This window comes from Hippopotamus amphibius, chromosome 9, assembly GCF_030028045.1.
Source record: "Hippopotamus amphibius kiboko isolate mHipAmp2 chromosome 9, mHipAmp2.hap2, whole genome shotgun sequence".
Lineage (NCBI taxonomy): Eukaryota > Metazoa > Chordata > Mammalia > Artiodactyla > Hippopotamidae > Hippopotamus > Hippopotamus amphibius.
The window spans coordinates 122,788,029-122,802,763 of NC_080194.1; the positions used below are offsets into that span (position 1 = coordinate 122,788,029).

Here is a 14,735-nt window from a genome sequence, read left to right on the forward strand (position 1 = left end):
CGAGAACACATCCCTGTGGGTCCCAACCAGGCCTTGGGGGTCTCACATCACCTGTGGTGGCAGGGCAGGTACTGTTCTGTCATCGAAGGAAGTTAGGAGACCCTCTGCTATCCCAGAGGGGAGCCGAGGCCTCTGTGTTCCCTCTGCTCCTGGTCAGAGGACTCTGGCCACCCTCACAGGGGAGCAGATGGCCAAACTTCCCCTGCTGCCTGTATTCCCCATGCTCAGCCCTTCACTGTGCTCTAAGTGCAGGCCAGGCCGGCAGGGACCAGAGCCCAGCTCTGCCACATGCTGCCCTTTGACCTCTGCCCAGGCCTGTTTCCTGTCTATAAAATGTGACCAGTGCAGCCCTCTGTCTCACTGGGTGTGGGGCACACGGCAAGCTCTCACTACACACGGCACTGTTAGCCTTATGAGCAGTGTTTGCCCTTATCTATGAGTGGCCAGGTTAGAACAATGAGAAACAACAGGGGTTTCCTCCTCCCTGCCAGCCCACGGGAGCAAGAGCTGTAATCTGCCCTCTTCCCGGAGCACTGACCCTCCCGATGCCAACATCTGCCCTCTTGGCCTCTAACACACATGGGGCTCGGGTAGCGCAGTCTCACCCCAGTGTTGAGCCTGACGGTGGTGCACTCCTCCTCGATCAGGGCGCCGACGCCATCAGTTGGGTCCATCACCCCACACAGGTGGGTGTCCACAGCCCAGTCGCTCGCCCGCCTCTCATGCTGGTACTGCAGGGCAGGGAGCTGGATGGCCTGGAGGTCCATGCTGGTGTCCACCAGCTTACCGACCCTGGCCAAGACACGGAGGCCCAGTCACCACTCGGCTCCTTGGGGAGGGAGAGGGGCAGCAGAGGCTTCTCAGGGGCACTAAAGCAGAGCACCATCTGCTCCATCAGCTGGGCCTGCATTTGTTCATTCACTCATTTATCCACAAGTATCTCCAGGACACCAGCTATAGCAAAGTCCAGGAGAGAGACAACCAGACAGGGACCCTCCCCATGGGGGCCCCCTGGGCTCCCAGGGAGACTGACCAAAGTCAGCACTTAAAACCCACGCTTTCTAGAGGACGGGATGGGGCTCAGGCATGATGGCAGCACCGGGAGGGCTTGCCACAGACAGCACAGAACACTGCAGCTTGGGGTCTTCACTGCCACGCTGAGAACAAGCAGCAGAAAAGCGTGTTCTAGGAGGGGCAACTCCGGGACAAGAGTGACAGAGATGGGTGCATGGAGGGCGGGTGGGTGGTGAGGCTGGCAGGCCCTGTGGCAGAGCCCGGTGTAGGGACTGCACCGAAGCTGGGGATCTACCCAACTTGTGCGGCCCTGTATTTATATTCACTTATCCTGTTGCCTCCTCTAGGCTGTGCGATCCTCAAAGAAAAGCATCTACCTCACATTTATTTTTGTATTTCTTGTTCTTAGCACTGTATCTACTAACGAAGCACGCAAGCAACATTTGACTAATACATTAACTGTCTGGAGCTCACCCCACAGTTCTGAGGGGTGAAGGCTAAATTTAGTATCTTTATTACAGGTGGAGGCATGCTCCAGGACCATTACTTAAACCCGAGAGGAGCTTGGCCAGCCTGATGCTGCCAAGGTGCTTCTGGGAGGGGCCCAGGGGAGGTGCCTACACATTCACAACGTGGGAGTGGGGTTTCTAGTGATCAGAGCTCAGCTGCTCTGCTGTCTGAGTCACTAAGCATGTCAGGAACTTGGCTGAGTCTGTGCAGGTGTTAATACAGGGCTGCAGTGTGAACTCCGGCCCTGACAGCCGGCCCACTGCCCTGTTGCCACCCCGGGCTATAGGCCCACCTCGGATGGGTGTCCCAGATGACAATCAAGGGCATTGCTTTATCATCACACTTTAGAAAAATCATCCGCATGGCTGAGTCCTAGACGGAGGCAGATGCACGCTTACTGACCGGAGGAAGACTTCCTCCATAGTGGTGACAGAGGCCCCAAAGCTGGCGATGCCCAGCTCCTTCTGCTTCTTCTCCAGTTTAGCAAAAAGACTTTCAAACCTGAAAAAAAAAGACCCTGAGTGATGAGTCGCTTCTCAGTGACTTTCCAGATAATTTGCTTCTAAATAATCACTTCTGTGGGGTGTGGGGGAGGAGCAAAGGAAGGTTAGTTCCTGGAGACGCCATCTCAAAAAAAAAAGTTAGGCTTTTTTCTTCCCCTGTGGACCTTTCTCCCCCCGCATATAACATTTTTTAAAATAATCTTTTTTTTTTTCTTTTTTGGCCACACTGTACAGCTTACGGGATCTCAGTTCCCTGACCAGAGAGTGAACCCAGGCCACAGCAGTGAAAGCACCGAATCCTAACCATTAGACCACCAGGGAATTCCCCCACATAACATTTATTGAGTACACTGGCCTATAAGGCACTCTTCAATAGCTATACACCTACATGAAATCACAAAACAAACTGAAAGAAATTGGTGAATACTCATTTACTTAGGGCAGGGAAATATTTTCTAAGAAGAAATCACAAAGGAAAAGATATAACGCATTCATCTTATAAAACCCATTAATCCCATCTGCAGGGGGAAAAATCCCACAAAATTAAAAGGCAGGGACCAATTGAAAAAAGTTGCAATGCAAATGGTTGATGTCAACACGTAAGACTTGAACACGCAACCCCTAGAAGAAACAACGCTTAGAGCCCAATAAGCATGGGAAGCAGTCAACCTTCCGCCAGCAGGAGTGGAAGAAACACAAGATGCCAATTACTCACGGGGTGTGCAGTTTCACTCACTAGATACACAACTATTAAAAAGAATTTTTATTCAAAGTTGGCAACTGTGGAGTAAAATGGACACGCCCCTATCCTGCTGTTGGGGAAATCAAACACATCACCTTTCCAGAAGGGAATCTGGTAATATCTACCCCACTACTGGGAATCTATGCCAAGGGGTCATTGGAGATCTCGACAAAGAGTGTTCTAGAAGGATGTGCATTAGCACATTTTTGTGTGTGTGTGATAACAAAGTAGGTGGAAAACAAATAACATTATATCTAAGTCAGAGAACACTGCCATTAAAACCACATTTCTCAATTAGGCTTGTAGCAAAATTAAGGTAATTTTAAGTCTTCTATTCCAAAGTTTCTGAATGTGAATTAAGAGTCTGGTTTTAACCTCCCCACAATGGGAGTCTGTTCTATTTATGAGGCCTGTGTCCCCGACTCAGATTCTGAGACCAAGAAGATACATGAGTTTACAGCTGCGTATTAACCCCGAGCGGCTGCAGCGTGAGGAGCGAGCCACATGCTGAGTGTGGATGGCACCAGGGCACTGAGCTCCCTGTGATGAGCCACTCTTCTCCTGGGGTACAGCCCTGACGCACAGCAAGGACTGGCACCGCAGGCCCACCAAGCACATTCACCGGGTACCAACCATCACAGGCCCAGGAGCTGAGAGGTGCCCCTAGCCAAGCCACAGGTGCAGGGCGGGTGACAATGTGTGGAGCCCTTAAGGCCCCCAGAGCCTCTGTGCCTGTGCATGCTCTCTGGGACACACACATACCTGTGCGTGCTTTCCTTGGGAAGAATGAATGACAGCTCTGCTCCAGCACTGCTCTCCAGGGTGGCGTTGGGGACATGGTGGTGGACTAGCCGGGAGATGCCCTCAGGGTTGCAGTGAGGCTCCTTCACCAGTGTCATGTGGTAGCCTGCGCCTGGAACACCCAGGAGCCCAGTGAGATTGCATCCCACTCTCCTCCTGGCCCACCCAGGGCCCCAGGCTCTGGTGGGGCAGGCTTCTGGGAAAGGGGCTGCAGAGTGGGGGCAAGTGAAGAGGAATCGATGCATCTCAGGGTGTCTCGGTGCTGTCCTGAGGGTCTCGCCTCCCCCCTCTCCCCAGCTGGGGAGAGATGCTGGAGGACCCAGGGTGCTGAGCATCATAAGGAGGTGAAACCAGAGCTGGACTTCAGACTTCAAGTCTCAGAGGCTGGGGTACTGTCCCCAAGACCCCTTCTCCCTGCTTTCTTGGTAACAGAATCTCAGGACAAAGGCCATCCTCTGCAGCCTCCCCTCAGCCTGACGGTGACCACATTGGGTCAGCTTTTGCTTGTGGGGCTGTGTGCTGGCCAGGGAAAGCTGCAGAAGTGCGCAGTGCAACTCCTGAGGTGTCCTGCGGGAGGGACGTTGGTCTTTCGTCTTTGCTCTTTCTGCTGGTGGACCGTGAGTTACCCTCCTCGAGAAGGGAAGCCGAGCTCACACAGCAAAGATGGGCTGACTCCACGCAGTGCCCACCAGCCCTGGACAGTGTTGCGGACCCCTCGCTTGTCTGGGGGCTGCAACGCTGGTGGGCGGGCTTGGTCTCTCCAACAGCACCTCTGCTGTTGGTGGCCCTGGCACATGACTGCAGTCCACTGGTCAAGGCTAAACAATGTTCCAAATTAAGACTACCTGCTTCACTCCTTCTTCATTCTCACAAGCCCCTCTGCCTGGGGCCTCAGATCATCCATCCCCCACAGGCAGCAGAACAGGATGTCTAGAGAAGGCCTCTCCCTGCCTGATCTCAGCGGCCCTGCAGGAACATTCCCAGTGGGCACTTTCTCCAGCACACTGCACCAGCAATGTTGACCCCACACAGAATGGAGTTTCGGCTGCCTGCCCTGCTGCCTGCTTGCGGCCGCTCACCGTATTTCTGCTTGAGGAACAGCGATGACCCACAGCACTGCAGCTCCCCCTTGGCCATGATGGCGATGCGGTCCCCCAGCAGGTCGGCCTCATCCATGAAATGGGTGGTCAGCAGGATGGTGCGGTCACTTTTGTGCTGCTGAAGAAGGTCCCAGATGGCCCTCCTGGAGATGGCGTCCACGCCTGAGGTGGGCTCGTCTAGCATCAGCACCTGGAGGGCAGAGGAACGGCCCTGTGATGACGGCAGAGTCACGTCCCAGGCCCAGGCTGCTTCACTGCAGGCCCTGTGCGGCTGGAGGTCAATGAAGATGCAGCAGTACCGCCCACACCAGACTACCCATCCAGGGCGTCCAGGGCTGAGGTGCCTGGGCCATGGCTGAAGGGCCTGCAGCCAGCCCAGGCCAAGTGGGAGCTAGAAAGCAATACTTCTGGGCTGTGCTGTCCCAACGTGTTTGTCTACTGCATGTGGGGGCCCTGACCTTGTCTTTCAGGAAGCCAGGCCCCATCGCCCCCTACCTTGGAGCCCGCGATGAGGGCGATACCGATGGAGAGCTTGCGCCTCAGCCCGCCGCTCAGAAACTTGCTCCGGGAGTCCTGCTTGTCCTCTAGACTGAGGACATGTAGCATGCGTTTGACTTCTTCAGGGCACTTCTGGTGTGACAGGCCTTTCAGCTGAAACAGCAGGGGACAGAGATCTGGCAGCGGCTTCTGATAGGAGGCTGGCCCATCCAGGCACTGGCCTAGTGCTGTCTCCGTCCCTCCCTGGGCTGGACCTCGCGTCCTGACACCACCACTCCCCTCCCATCAGTGAATGGCTCCTTGGAGCAGGTCCAGTTTTCTGGGAGGCTAAGGGTCTGTGTGGCTGCCTCGGGGACCCATGCACAGAGATGATGAACAACCATGATGACCACAAGCCCTGTCACCTGCCGGCTCACCTGAGCATAGAAATAGAGGTGCTCCGCAACAGTCAAGTTGTCAAACAGGACGTCGTGCTGCGGGCACAGTCCCAAGCTCTTCCGGATCTGGGCCATGTCTTGGGAGATTTCATACCCACTGATATATGCCCGTCCACTGGTCAGGGGAAAGAGACCTAGGGCCGAGCAGAAGGCCCCGGGGCTCAAGTTCAGTGCGAACATCCTCCAGCAGCACGAGGAGTGCTGAGCCTCCCTGGTTCACACGGTGTGTGCCCTGGCTTGCGGGCCACTGGACACAGAGGAGGGTGGGGGGGTGCCCACTGTGAGGATGTGCGGCTGTCAGGGATGAGAGCGGCGTGTCCCCCACGCTATCCGAGCCCAGGCCCCACTCGAGCCCATGCTCAGGGAGGACAGGACAACTGGCAGAGCTGGGCTGGCATGTCCAGGATGGCTTTCTAGGAGAGTGGGCTCAGGACCAAATCAGTGTGGGTGGGGCAGCCTCTGTGTGGCCGAGAGGCTCCAGCTCTGTCCCCAGAGCCCCTGGGGCTCCACCAGCTGCCAGCACAGCAGGGGGAGGACAGCAGTCACCTGAGGGGCCGAGGCTGGGGGGTGGGGGTGGGGCGGCGCTGAGACGGCCTTGAAGGGAGGGCCTGGCTGTCAGGGTGGGGTGTGAAGGCCGGGCCCCTCACCAGTGAGCATGGAGAGGGTGGTGGTCTTCCCTGCACCGTTATGGCCCAGCAGGACAGTGATCTGGCCCTCGTACAGGTTCAGGTTCAAGTCTCTGACGGCTGCCTTGCCCTTGTTCCCCACTCTGAACACCTGCACGAAAGGCAGAGGGTGGCTTCGAACTTCAGGAGCCCCTCACTGCAAAGGGCCCCTCCTGCTCTCCGGAGAAGACCACGCCCAGCACCGCCAATCAATGCACAGAGAGGTGGGAGGAGCACTGACAGGAGGCCCTGCTGCTTCCTGCTGCTCTCTGCCCCACCCCAGCTCCCCAGCACCCTGTGTCTTGGCAGGACTAGAAGGCCCGTGAGGCCCAGGCATTGCATACAGTGAGCTCAGGGAGCAAGCACTGCAAAGTGGGTCAGAGGTTAAGTGGGGCAGCAAGGGCTGCTGACTCGACCCAAGCCTCCGCACTGGGCCCTGGAGCAGAGCCTGAGGGGTGGCCGGTGCCCGGGAGAGCTGGTCAGAGGGCAGCCACAGGAATCCAGGAGACACGAGGCTGGAGGATGCTCACCGGAGAATGCGCACTGCCCCGTGACTCCGCAGTCCCCGTCCCTGCAGGCGTGGTACCTTGGACACATGCTTGATCTTGATCCCGGCTACCAAGTCCTCTGGCTCAGCTTCAAAGTACTCGGTCCTGAGTGCTTTCTCGGGGTCGTTGTCTTCCTCCTCTTTCCCCAGAGCTGTCCTCGGGTGCCCGCACCAATACGAGGGCTAGGATGGAAATAGAAGCTCTCAGCTGGGTCACGTCAGTTCAGTTTGTTTGTGACAAGCAGAGCAATAGCTAACCAACATGCTAGAGCAGAGTGGCTGCCTTGGTCTCCCCTGCTTGGCGCTGCTGCAGGGAAGATGTTGCTTAGAGTCTGGGGTTGGAGCGAGTCCGGAGTTGGGGAGAGAGCCAGCGCAGCTCCCCACCCAGCTGCCCGGGGGAAACTGAGTCTGCTATTCTGCCACAGAGGCTTACTGTGTATGGCAACTCAGAGGTGATACAGGGAAAGTAAATGATGGAATTTAATACAAAGACAGGTCATTAAGTATTCTAGCCCAGAGCCATGTGGGGTGAGCCCCCCAGTTGCATCCTCACTCAGCCACGCAGGCGCTCGTGAACTAAGCAGAAGAAGCCCAAGGGCCGGCATGGCATCCCTCTGCTGGGGGAAGGTCCCCCTCTCCCGGTCTGGCCCCGCAGTGCAGTGTCACTTGAGGGTCACAGATGGCACAGTGGTGTGGGTGGGGTCACAGGAGAGGTGAAAACAGGGCCCTGGAGGAACTCTCCCCCCAACAGAGGGAAGCTCTATGTGGGGAGAACATCTCACCCACAGCTCTATCCACACCCCCTCTACCTTGCCCCATACCCCATGGCCTGGGGCAGTTCTGACACATCACATTCCAATGGCTTTAGGGGACACGTGTCTCATGTTTTAAGTGGCTTTGAAATCAGAATGTGTCTTACAAAAAACGGAAATGCCATAGTTTAACAGTCAGTAATTTTCTTTCTTAGTGATGAAGTAACAGTACCTCTAAGAATCAGGGCCATCCTAGATTTCTTTTTAATTTAATTTTTATTTTTATTTATTTATTTATTTTGGTCACAACTTGAGGCTTGTGGGATCTTAGTTCCCCAACCAGGGATCGAACCCAGGTCCATGGCAGCAAAAGCCCAAGTCCTAACCACTGGACCACCAGGCAATTCCCCAAGAGCCATCTTAGATTTGATGAAATACAGTAAGTGGATGCTTGATAAATATTTGTTGAATCAAAGAACAACAACGAAGTGGCACCTGGCTAACCTAGCTAATCAACTGGGAATTAATTAACGATATAGTGGTACATCCATGGAATACTGTGTCATTAAAAAGAGAAGTTGGTTGATAAAAATGCATATGTTTAAATAGAAATATATTTATAAATAAATTTTAAAAATTTGTAAACATGCATAGATAAAAATCTAAAAGCATATTTGTAAATAGAACTACATGTATATATACTTAAGATATCTAAGATGTACTGCTAGGTTAAATAACAGTATAGCAAGTATAGCAAAATAAAAGCAAGTTTCAAGCATTGTTACAAACGATCCCCCTTTTCTAAAAACAAGTGTATACATGTTACATCTCCAGATGCACAGAAAACCATCTGAAGAGCTACACCCCAAAGTGTCAGTGGTGTTACTCCAGTGGTGGGATTGTGCTGTGCACTCCAGCACGTGACCATTTTTACAAGAAGCTCTATTACTCTGTAGGCAGAAAACCCAATAAGATGTTTTTGTGGCTGGGAGGGGGCTGTGTGCTGGCCCTGTGGCTGGCCCTGAGGGCAGTTGCCCAGCCGGCGCCAGTTCCTTCTCTTGACCCTGGAGTGCAGAGATCACCTCTGGTGTGGGGTCTCAGGGCCTCTAGGACACACCATTCCTGACAGCGCACAGGGCAGGTGTCAGGCAGCAGGGTCCCTGGGTGGATGCTGGGCCCACCTCCACCCCCACAGAGGTGGCTGTCAGAACTCACCAGGATGAAGAAGTACCAGGGCTGGGGCACGCCGAACTGGCCTGGGAGGACGGCCTCCACGTACCAGGTCACCAGGCAGTAGAGGACGGAGTCCAGCAGCAGCATGCCCAGCACTTGCCCAAAGGAGAAATCGTCGTCCACGTTGACGGGACTCAGGAGGTCTCGCCACTGGACGCCTGTGCCTGGAAGACACACCAGGAAATGGGCCTGAAGTGGACCCGTGGCCACCGCTGAACACGTGTACGCAGCAGTGCAGAGTCAGCGTGATGGCTCCCCGCCTACAGCAAACCTGATGACTTTCTCCAGGTCTTTCAGATGAGAGCGAGTCACCAAATTGGTGTCATAGAACCAGCAAAAGCTCATGAACTGACAAGAGGGGCTCATGTTTGATTTATGACATATACACTTGTAAACACGTATCCATCTACACAATGCAACTGTACATATACCCAGACACACGTACACGTATACATACACACACACACATACACGTATGTGATCTGGGTAAGGTCAACACTGGAACAGGGTGCATTTAATACAAGTCTTTTCCGAAAAAGGAAACACTCCCGGCATACATAAACCTCTGTTTAGTGGTGCTCTTGGTGTTCTGTCTTCTCTCTGGTTTGGACATCACAGTCCAAATGATGCTCAAGTGTTCTGTGTGGCTGAACCACCCTGGGTTGGCTTGAGGACCCCTGATGGAAATGGCTGCTCTCCAGCCTTGGTCAGTGTTCACTTTCAAACAACTAGAAGTTTGTCTATTTTAAGACAATTCAGTACAGAAAACCAAGAGGTTCCATATAGACTCCTCTTTGCAAATGGCTTTTTAAAAAACATTTGAACCCTGGAAGGGACTGTACATTTAAAAAAAAATCTACATTTTATCACACACTACTGAACGTGGAGAAACACATATTTAAATGCTCCAGTGTCAGAAGACATTGCCAACTGAGGAAAAAAATTCTAATTAAGGATAAAGCCACACCGAAGGTTCCTGTGTCTACCCACCCCCCTCCCTCCTCAGATCCACAACTAGGAAGCTGCAACAACTAGGAATTGCATGACTGGAAGAAACCGGAGCACTCCGCCTGAAAGAGAGCATCCGGGTGGGGCGGGGCTGAAAATGCACTCAGGTCAGTCACTGGGAAGCGAGGTTGTATTTCACCTCCTGCTAGCAGAGCCAGAGCCACCAGGAGCTCCTGGGAGACGGACGCCAGCACAACACCAGCCATGCAGAAACTCATCCTGTCCCTCCTGCCTCCACTTAGAACTGAGGCAAGTGAGACAGAGGTGGGCCAGGTCTGGGTCCACTCGCCTCTTCAAGGCCCTTCTGTGAAGAAGTCTGAGTGATCTGGAAATGAACAGAGCCTTCTCCGAAGAGTTGAGCTCTCCATCTCTGGACATATCCCAGCAGGTCTGGGGTTAAGGGTTAAACTAGGCACCCTCTCAACCCTTTAGAGGAGCGGCCTTGACTCCATCAAGTGAAATCTGAGCATCTCCTGCAGAGTTTGCAAAATAGGAGCCCACAGGCCAAGTCAGCCCCAGAAGTATTTATTTGACCCCCATGACATTTCAAAAATCAGGCAATTTCACAAAAATCAAGAAAGCATCGAACCCCGCAGACTGAGACCTCTGACCTAGGAACCCTAAAGCCTGGAGAGGCAGGCAGAGACTCAGAGGCGACCAACTTGAATCCCACCATTGGCAGATGCAGATGCTCCTGTCCAGTGTTTTCCTGCAGTAATGGCTGGTTCCAGGCAGGGCTTCCAGGGGAACTCAGAGACAGGACTGCACCGGCTAAGTGGTGGCCAGTGTCATGCTGCACACCTTAACCCTCTGTCTGTGAACCGCGTGTTTCTGACCCACCTCCTCTGTGGCTCCGGTCACTCCTCCCCATCTGCCCTGGGTGTGAGCCTCCCCATCGCCAAGGACCTGCCTTCCAAATGCACTATCCATTTAGCTGTGCTGACATGTCTGATTACTGTTGGAGTAAGAGTCTCAGGACTGGAGGCTCCTCTGCTTAGACCCTCTCAGGGTAACTGAATCAGCAAGGGCAGTCTGTGAAAAGGAAATTACTCACCTTTTGCTTCAAATTTTCCTATGAGCTGGGCTCCCATCGCCATGGCAACATTGGACAGGAGGCAGGAGAAGAGTTTCTGGCTAAGTGTCATCCAGTTGTATCGAGGGGCAACGAAGAAGTAGGGGATGTACGTGAAGAAGTAGAGGAAGCCCCCAATGGCTGCTGCCATGTTGGCTACGGGCAGAGAGAGGAAGACAAGCGTGCCAGAACCAGGCGAGAGTGTCTGCACCAATGGACTCCATCTGCGTCACAAAGGATGCCTCTCTCGGGTGAGCTCCCTGACCCCAGTCCAGCATCAGCCGGGGACATGGGGACGTGAGCCTCAGTGCTAGGGGGCTCCATGACCAGCCTGCAGCCTCTTCCCTTGTTGGGGTGCCCTTGCCCACCCCAGGGACCCCACAGGAATTTCTCCATCCTCCCCTGCAGATCCACCTCCAGCTATGTGGACATTGCAAACCTGACATGACTAACACGGAGCCCTGACCCCCCGCCCAGCCCTACCCCATCTCATTAATTCGTTCATCCCACAGATACTTGCTGGGCACCTGCTCTGTGCCAGGCCCTGTTCCAGGCACCAAGGAGACTGTCGCAAAAGAAACAGACAAAGCCCTCCACTTGGGAGCTTAGGATCCAGTGTGGGACACAGTCAGTAGATAAGGAAGTAAGTAAAGCAGAGGGTGCTGGGTGGGCACAGTACTGTGAAGAGCAACAAGCCACAGACCCGGGACAACACACTCCCTGGGCTGGGGATTGCGACTGTAACCAGGTGGCTGAGGAAGTCTTTGATGAGAAGGTGACATGTGAAAAAGCCCTGAAAGAGGTGAGGATGGGGTGGTGCAGGTGTGGGGAGACAGTGTGGCTTTAGTCCATGCAGCCACCCTCACACACTTTGGTCTCAAGACTCCTTTATGCCCTAAACAATGGTTGAGGACATCAAAGAATATGTGGGATACAAACATTATATATATGCAGGATTCCACTGTATTAGAGATGAACACTAAGAATATTTAAAGATATTTAAGAATAGGACTTCCCTGGTGGCTCAGTGGTTAAGAATCCACCTACCAATGCAGGGGACACAGGTTCGATCCCTGGTCCGGGAAGATCCTACATGCCGCAGAGCAACTAAGCCTGTGCACCACAACTACTGAGTCTGTGCTTTACAGCCCGAGAGCCAAAACTTCTGACCCCACGTGCCACAACTACTGAAGCCCGAGTGCCTAGAGCCCATGCCCCGCAACATGAGAAGCTACCGCAGTGAGAAGCCCGTGCACTACAATGAAGAGTAGCCCCCGCTCACCATGACTAGAGAAAGCCCGTGTGCAGCAACGAAGACCGAGCACAGCCCAAAATAAATAAACAAACAAATAAATAAATGAAAAGATACGTAAGAATAACAATAAACCCATTACAAGGTAACGTAAGTATTTTTTTTTTAATTTTTTTTTTTTTTTTTTTTTTTTTTGGCACACGGGCTTAGTTGCTCCGTGGCATGTGGGATCTTCCTGGAGCTAGGATCGAACCCGTGACCTCTGCAGTGGCAGGCGGATTCTTAACCACTGCGCCACCTAGGAAGCCCAACGTAAGTATTTTTATGGATGACACTTGTATTTCCCACAATTTAGTGGGAAGAGTGGCCTTGTGTAACATTCTTGCAAACCTCTATAAAGATTTAACTGATTATAGATGGATTCTCATATCTGCTTCTGCAATCACTCTGATGTACCATGTTGTTTTAGGTGAATGAAGAAAATGAGCTTCATACAGATCAGCAGTTGGAAAAGGGACAGGTATTTTAATAGCCTTTTAAGGTAGTTTGGATATTCTTCTTTGCTACCACACCACCACTCAACAAGGGGTGATTTCTTAAAGGCGAGGTGTCACGTGGAATCAACCTGAACAATGGACTTTTCATACTGTTACGTGAAAATCTATTGGTCCACCTTGTACCTGGAACAGGTTATTTACTACTCTTGCATGATTTTGTAACATGATGCATTAGTCATTTGGAAAATACTGCTTGTTGAGCAAAGAAGATCTTCCAAATGTTGACACAAGTTTATTACAGTATGTAAAAAATCACACTGGGTATTATTATCACTAATTTCATATAAAAGTAAGTAAGTACTGGGAGGCTGTAAGGCTCATGGTGGTAGATTAAAGTTTGCAAAATTCTATTTTTTTGCTTGAAAGCTTGAATTCTGTAACTGACATCAGATACTTTCAGGTGTTTTCCTTAAAAAGGTAGCTCATACTTGAGAAAATGCATGCCAAACACTAGCATGTGAATAATGACAGTCCGATGGTCATTCTTTCAAGCAAAATTGGTGTTCCGTGAAAGAAGCAGCTAGTTTAGCTGACAGCTCGAACCCCTGTGCACATGCTGTTCCTCTAGAGAATCATTAGCTGCCTCAGGCAATGATGCACTTTACGTGGACATCTCATTCCATCACACAGAATATTAGAAAAATACACTTGAGAGCTAAAGGTTAACAAAATTAACACTTTTTTACTGCTCCGTCAAGGACATTTTTGAGTGAAAAATTTTTTGGTATTTTTGTTTGTTTGTTTTCTGTTTATGAGAGCATGTGGTGTAAAGAACACACCGCTGCCTACTGCAGTTTGGGGCCTGCCTTGATTGTGCTCAGGGCTGGACAGTTTTCCCACACGTGCTTCTGTACCACCAGTGCACATGTCAACACAGTAGAAAAGGCAAATGACATTCTGGTATTATCATAAAAAGTTTTGATTTTATGAACCTCTAAAGGTCCCAGGTGGAAGTTCCCTGGTGGCCTAGTAGTTAGGGCTCAGCGCTTTCACTGCTGTGGCCTGGGTTCAATCCCTGGTCAGGGAACTAAGATCCTGCAGGCTGGGTGTTCAGACCAAAAAAAAAAAAAAAAGTCCCAGGAGCCCGTGGGCTTGAGAACATGTGACCTGGGCAGAGAACTGAAGAGAGGCAGGGGAAGAAGTAGGGAGACCAGTTATGGGGCCCCGGACGTCAACCAGGCTGGAGATAACAGTGGCTCAGGCTAGGGCCGGGCCTTGAGGGAGGTGGAAAGTGGCTGGAGTTCAGGAGTACCTTGCGGTAGAGCAGACAGGATTTGAGGACTGGACGGGGGCAGGAGCGAGAGGAAGAGGAGTCGAGGGCATTCCCAGGTTTTTAGTGTGAGCACATGGTAGACATGGGGGAACGGGGTTTTGAGGACACCATCAGGAGTTTAGGATGCATCTGACTGAGACGCATGTTAAACATCTAAGGGGAGTTGTTAGGCATGAGTCTGAATCTGGGAATTACCTGCATGTTCAAAGCTCTGCAAGGGAGTGAGTAGGAAAGAGACAGACTTCTAAATAACAACATCAAGGACTTTAAGGAGTAAATGAAGAAATGCTCCCATTGATAAAAGGAGGATTTTTCCCCACAAAAGTGGATAAAGACAAAAGAATAAGTGGAAATGTACAACAATCAACCGGATAGTTGGTAAACAATAAATATAGTCACAGAAATAAAATCTCACAGATGAGATACAGTCTAGAACACACAGTCAAAGAGAGAATTAGGGATTTAGAGGACAACCCTAAGGAATTCATACAGTGCTCAGCACAGAGATTTAAGGTATGAAAAAGTAGTTAAGAGACATAAAGAAGAGACTGAGAGATATACCTTATAACGAATAGGAGGGCTACTCTCAAAAAAGCAAAATATAACAAGTATTGGCGAGGACGTGGAGAGACTGGAACCTTTGTACACTGTTGGTGGGAACGTAAAATGGTTCAGCTGCTGTAGAAACAGTACGGTGGTTCCTCAAAAAATTAAAAACAGAATTACTATGCAATCCAACAATTCTACCTTTAGGTATATACTCAAATGAAC

The 14,735-nt window shown here is 51.6% G+C and overlaps 1 protein-coding gene across 2 annotated transcripts in view; it reads right to left on the minus strand.

Moving 5' to 3' along the window:
* ABCA3 (ATP binding cassette subfamily A member 3) overlaps positions 1 to 14,735 on the minus strand; it is a 44,057-nt gene that overhangs the window by 11,893 nt on the left and 17,429 nt on the right. For both annotated transcript variants that reach the window (XM_057750666.1, XM_057750665.1), the window contains 10 exons: positions 10,865 to 11,038; positions 8,785 to 8,966; positions 6,857 to 7,000; positions 6,253 to 6,382; positions 5,585 to 5,739; positions 5,166 to 5,321; positions 4,650 to 4,860; positions 3,532 to 3,682; positions 1,927 to 2,025; positions 606 to 792 (listed from right to left, as the gene is read on the minus strand). In XM_057750666.1, the coding sequence (XP_057606649.1) occupies positions 606 to 792; positions 1,927 to 2,025; positions 3,532 to 3,682; positions 4,650 to 4,860; positions 5,166 to 5,321; positions 5,585 to 5,739; positions 6,253 to 6,382; positions 6,857 to 7,000; positions 8,785 to 8,966; positions 10,865 to 11,038 (1,589 nt within the window). The remainder of the gene's footprint in view (positions 1 to 605; positions 793 to 1,926; positions 2,026 to 3,531; positions 3,683 to 4,649; positions 4,861 to 5,165; positions 5,322 to 5,584; positions 5,740 to 6,252; positions 6,383 to 6,856; positions 7,001 to 8,784; positions 8,967 to 10,864; positions 11,039 to 14,735) is intronic.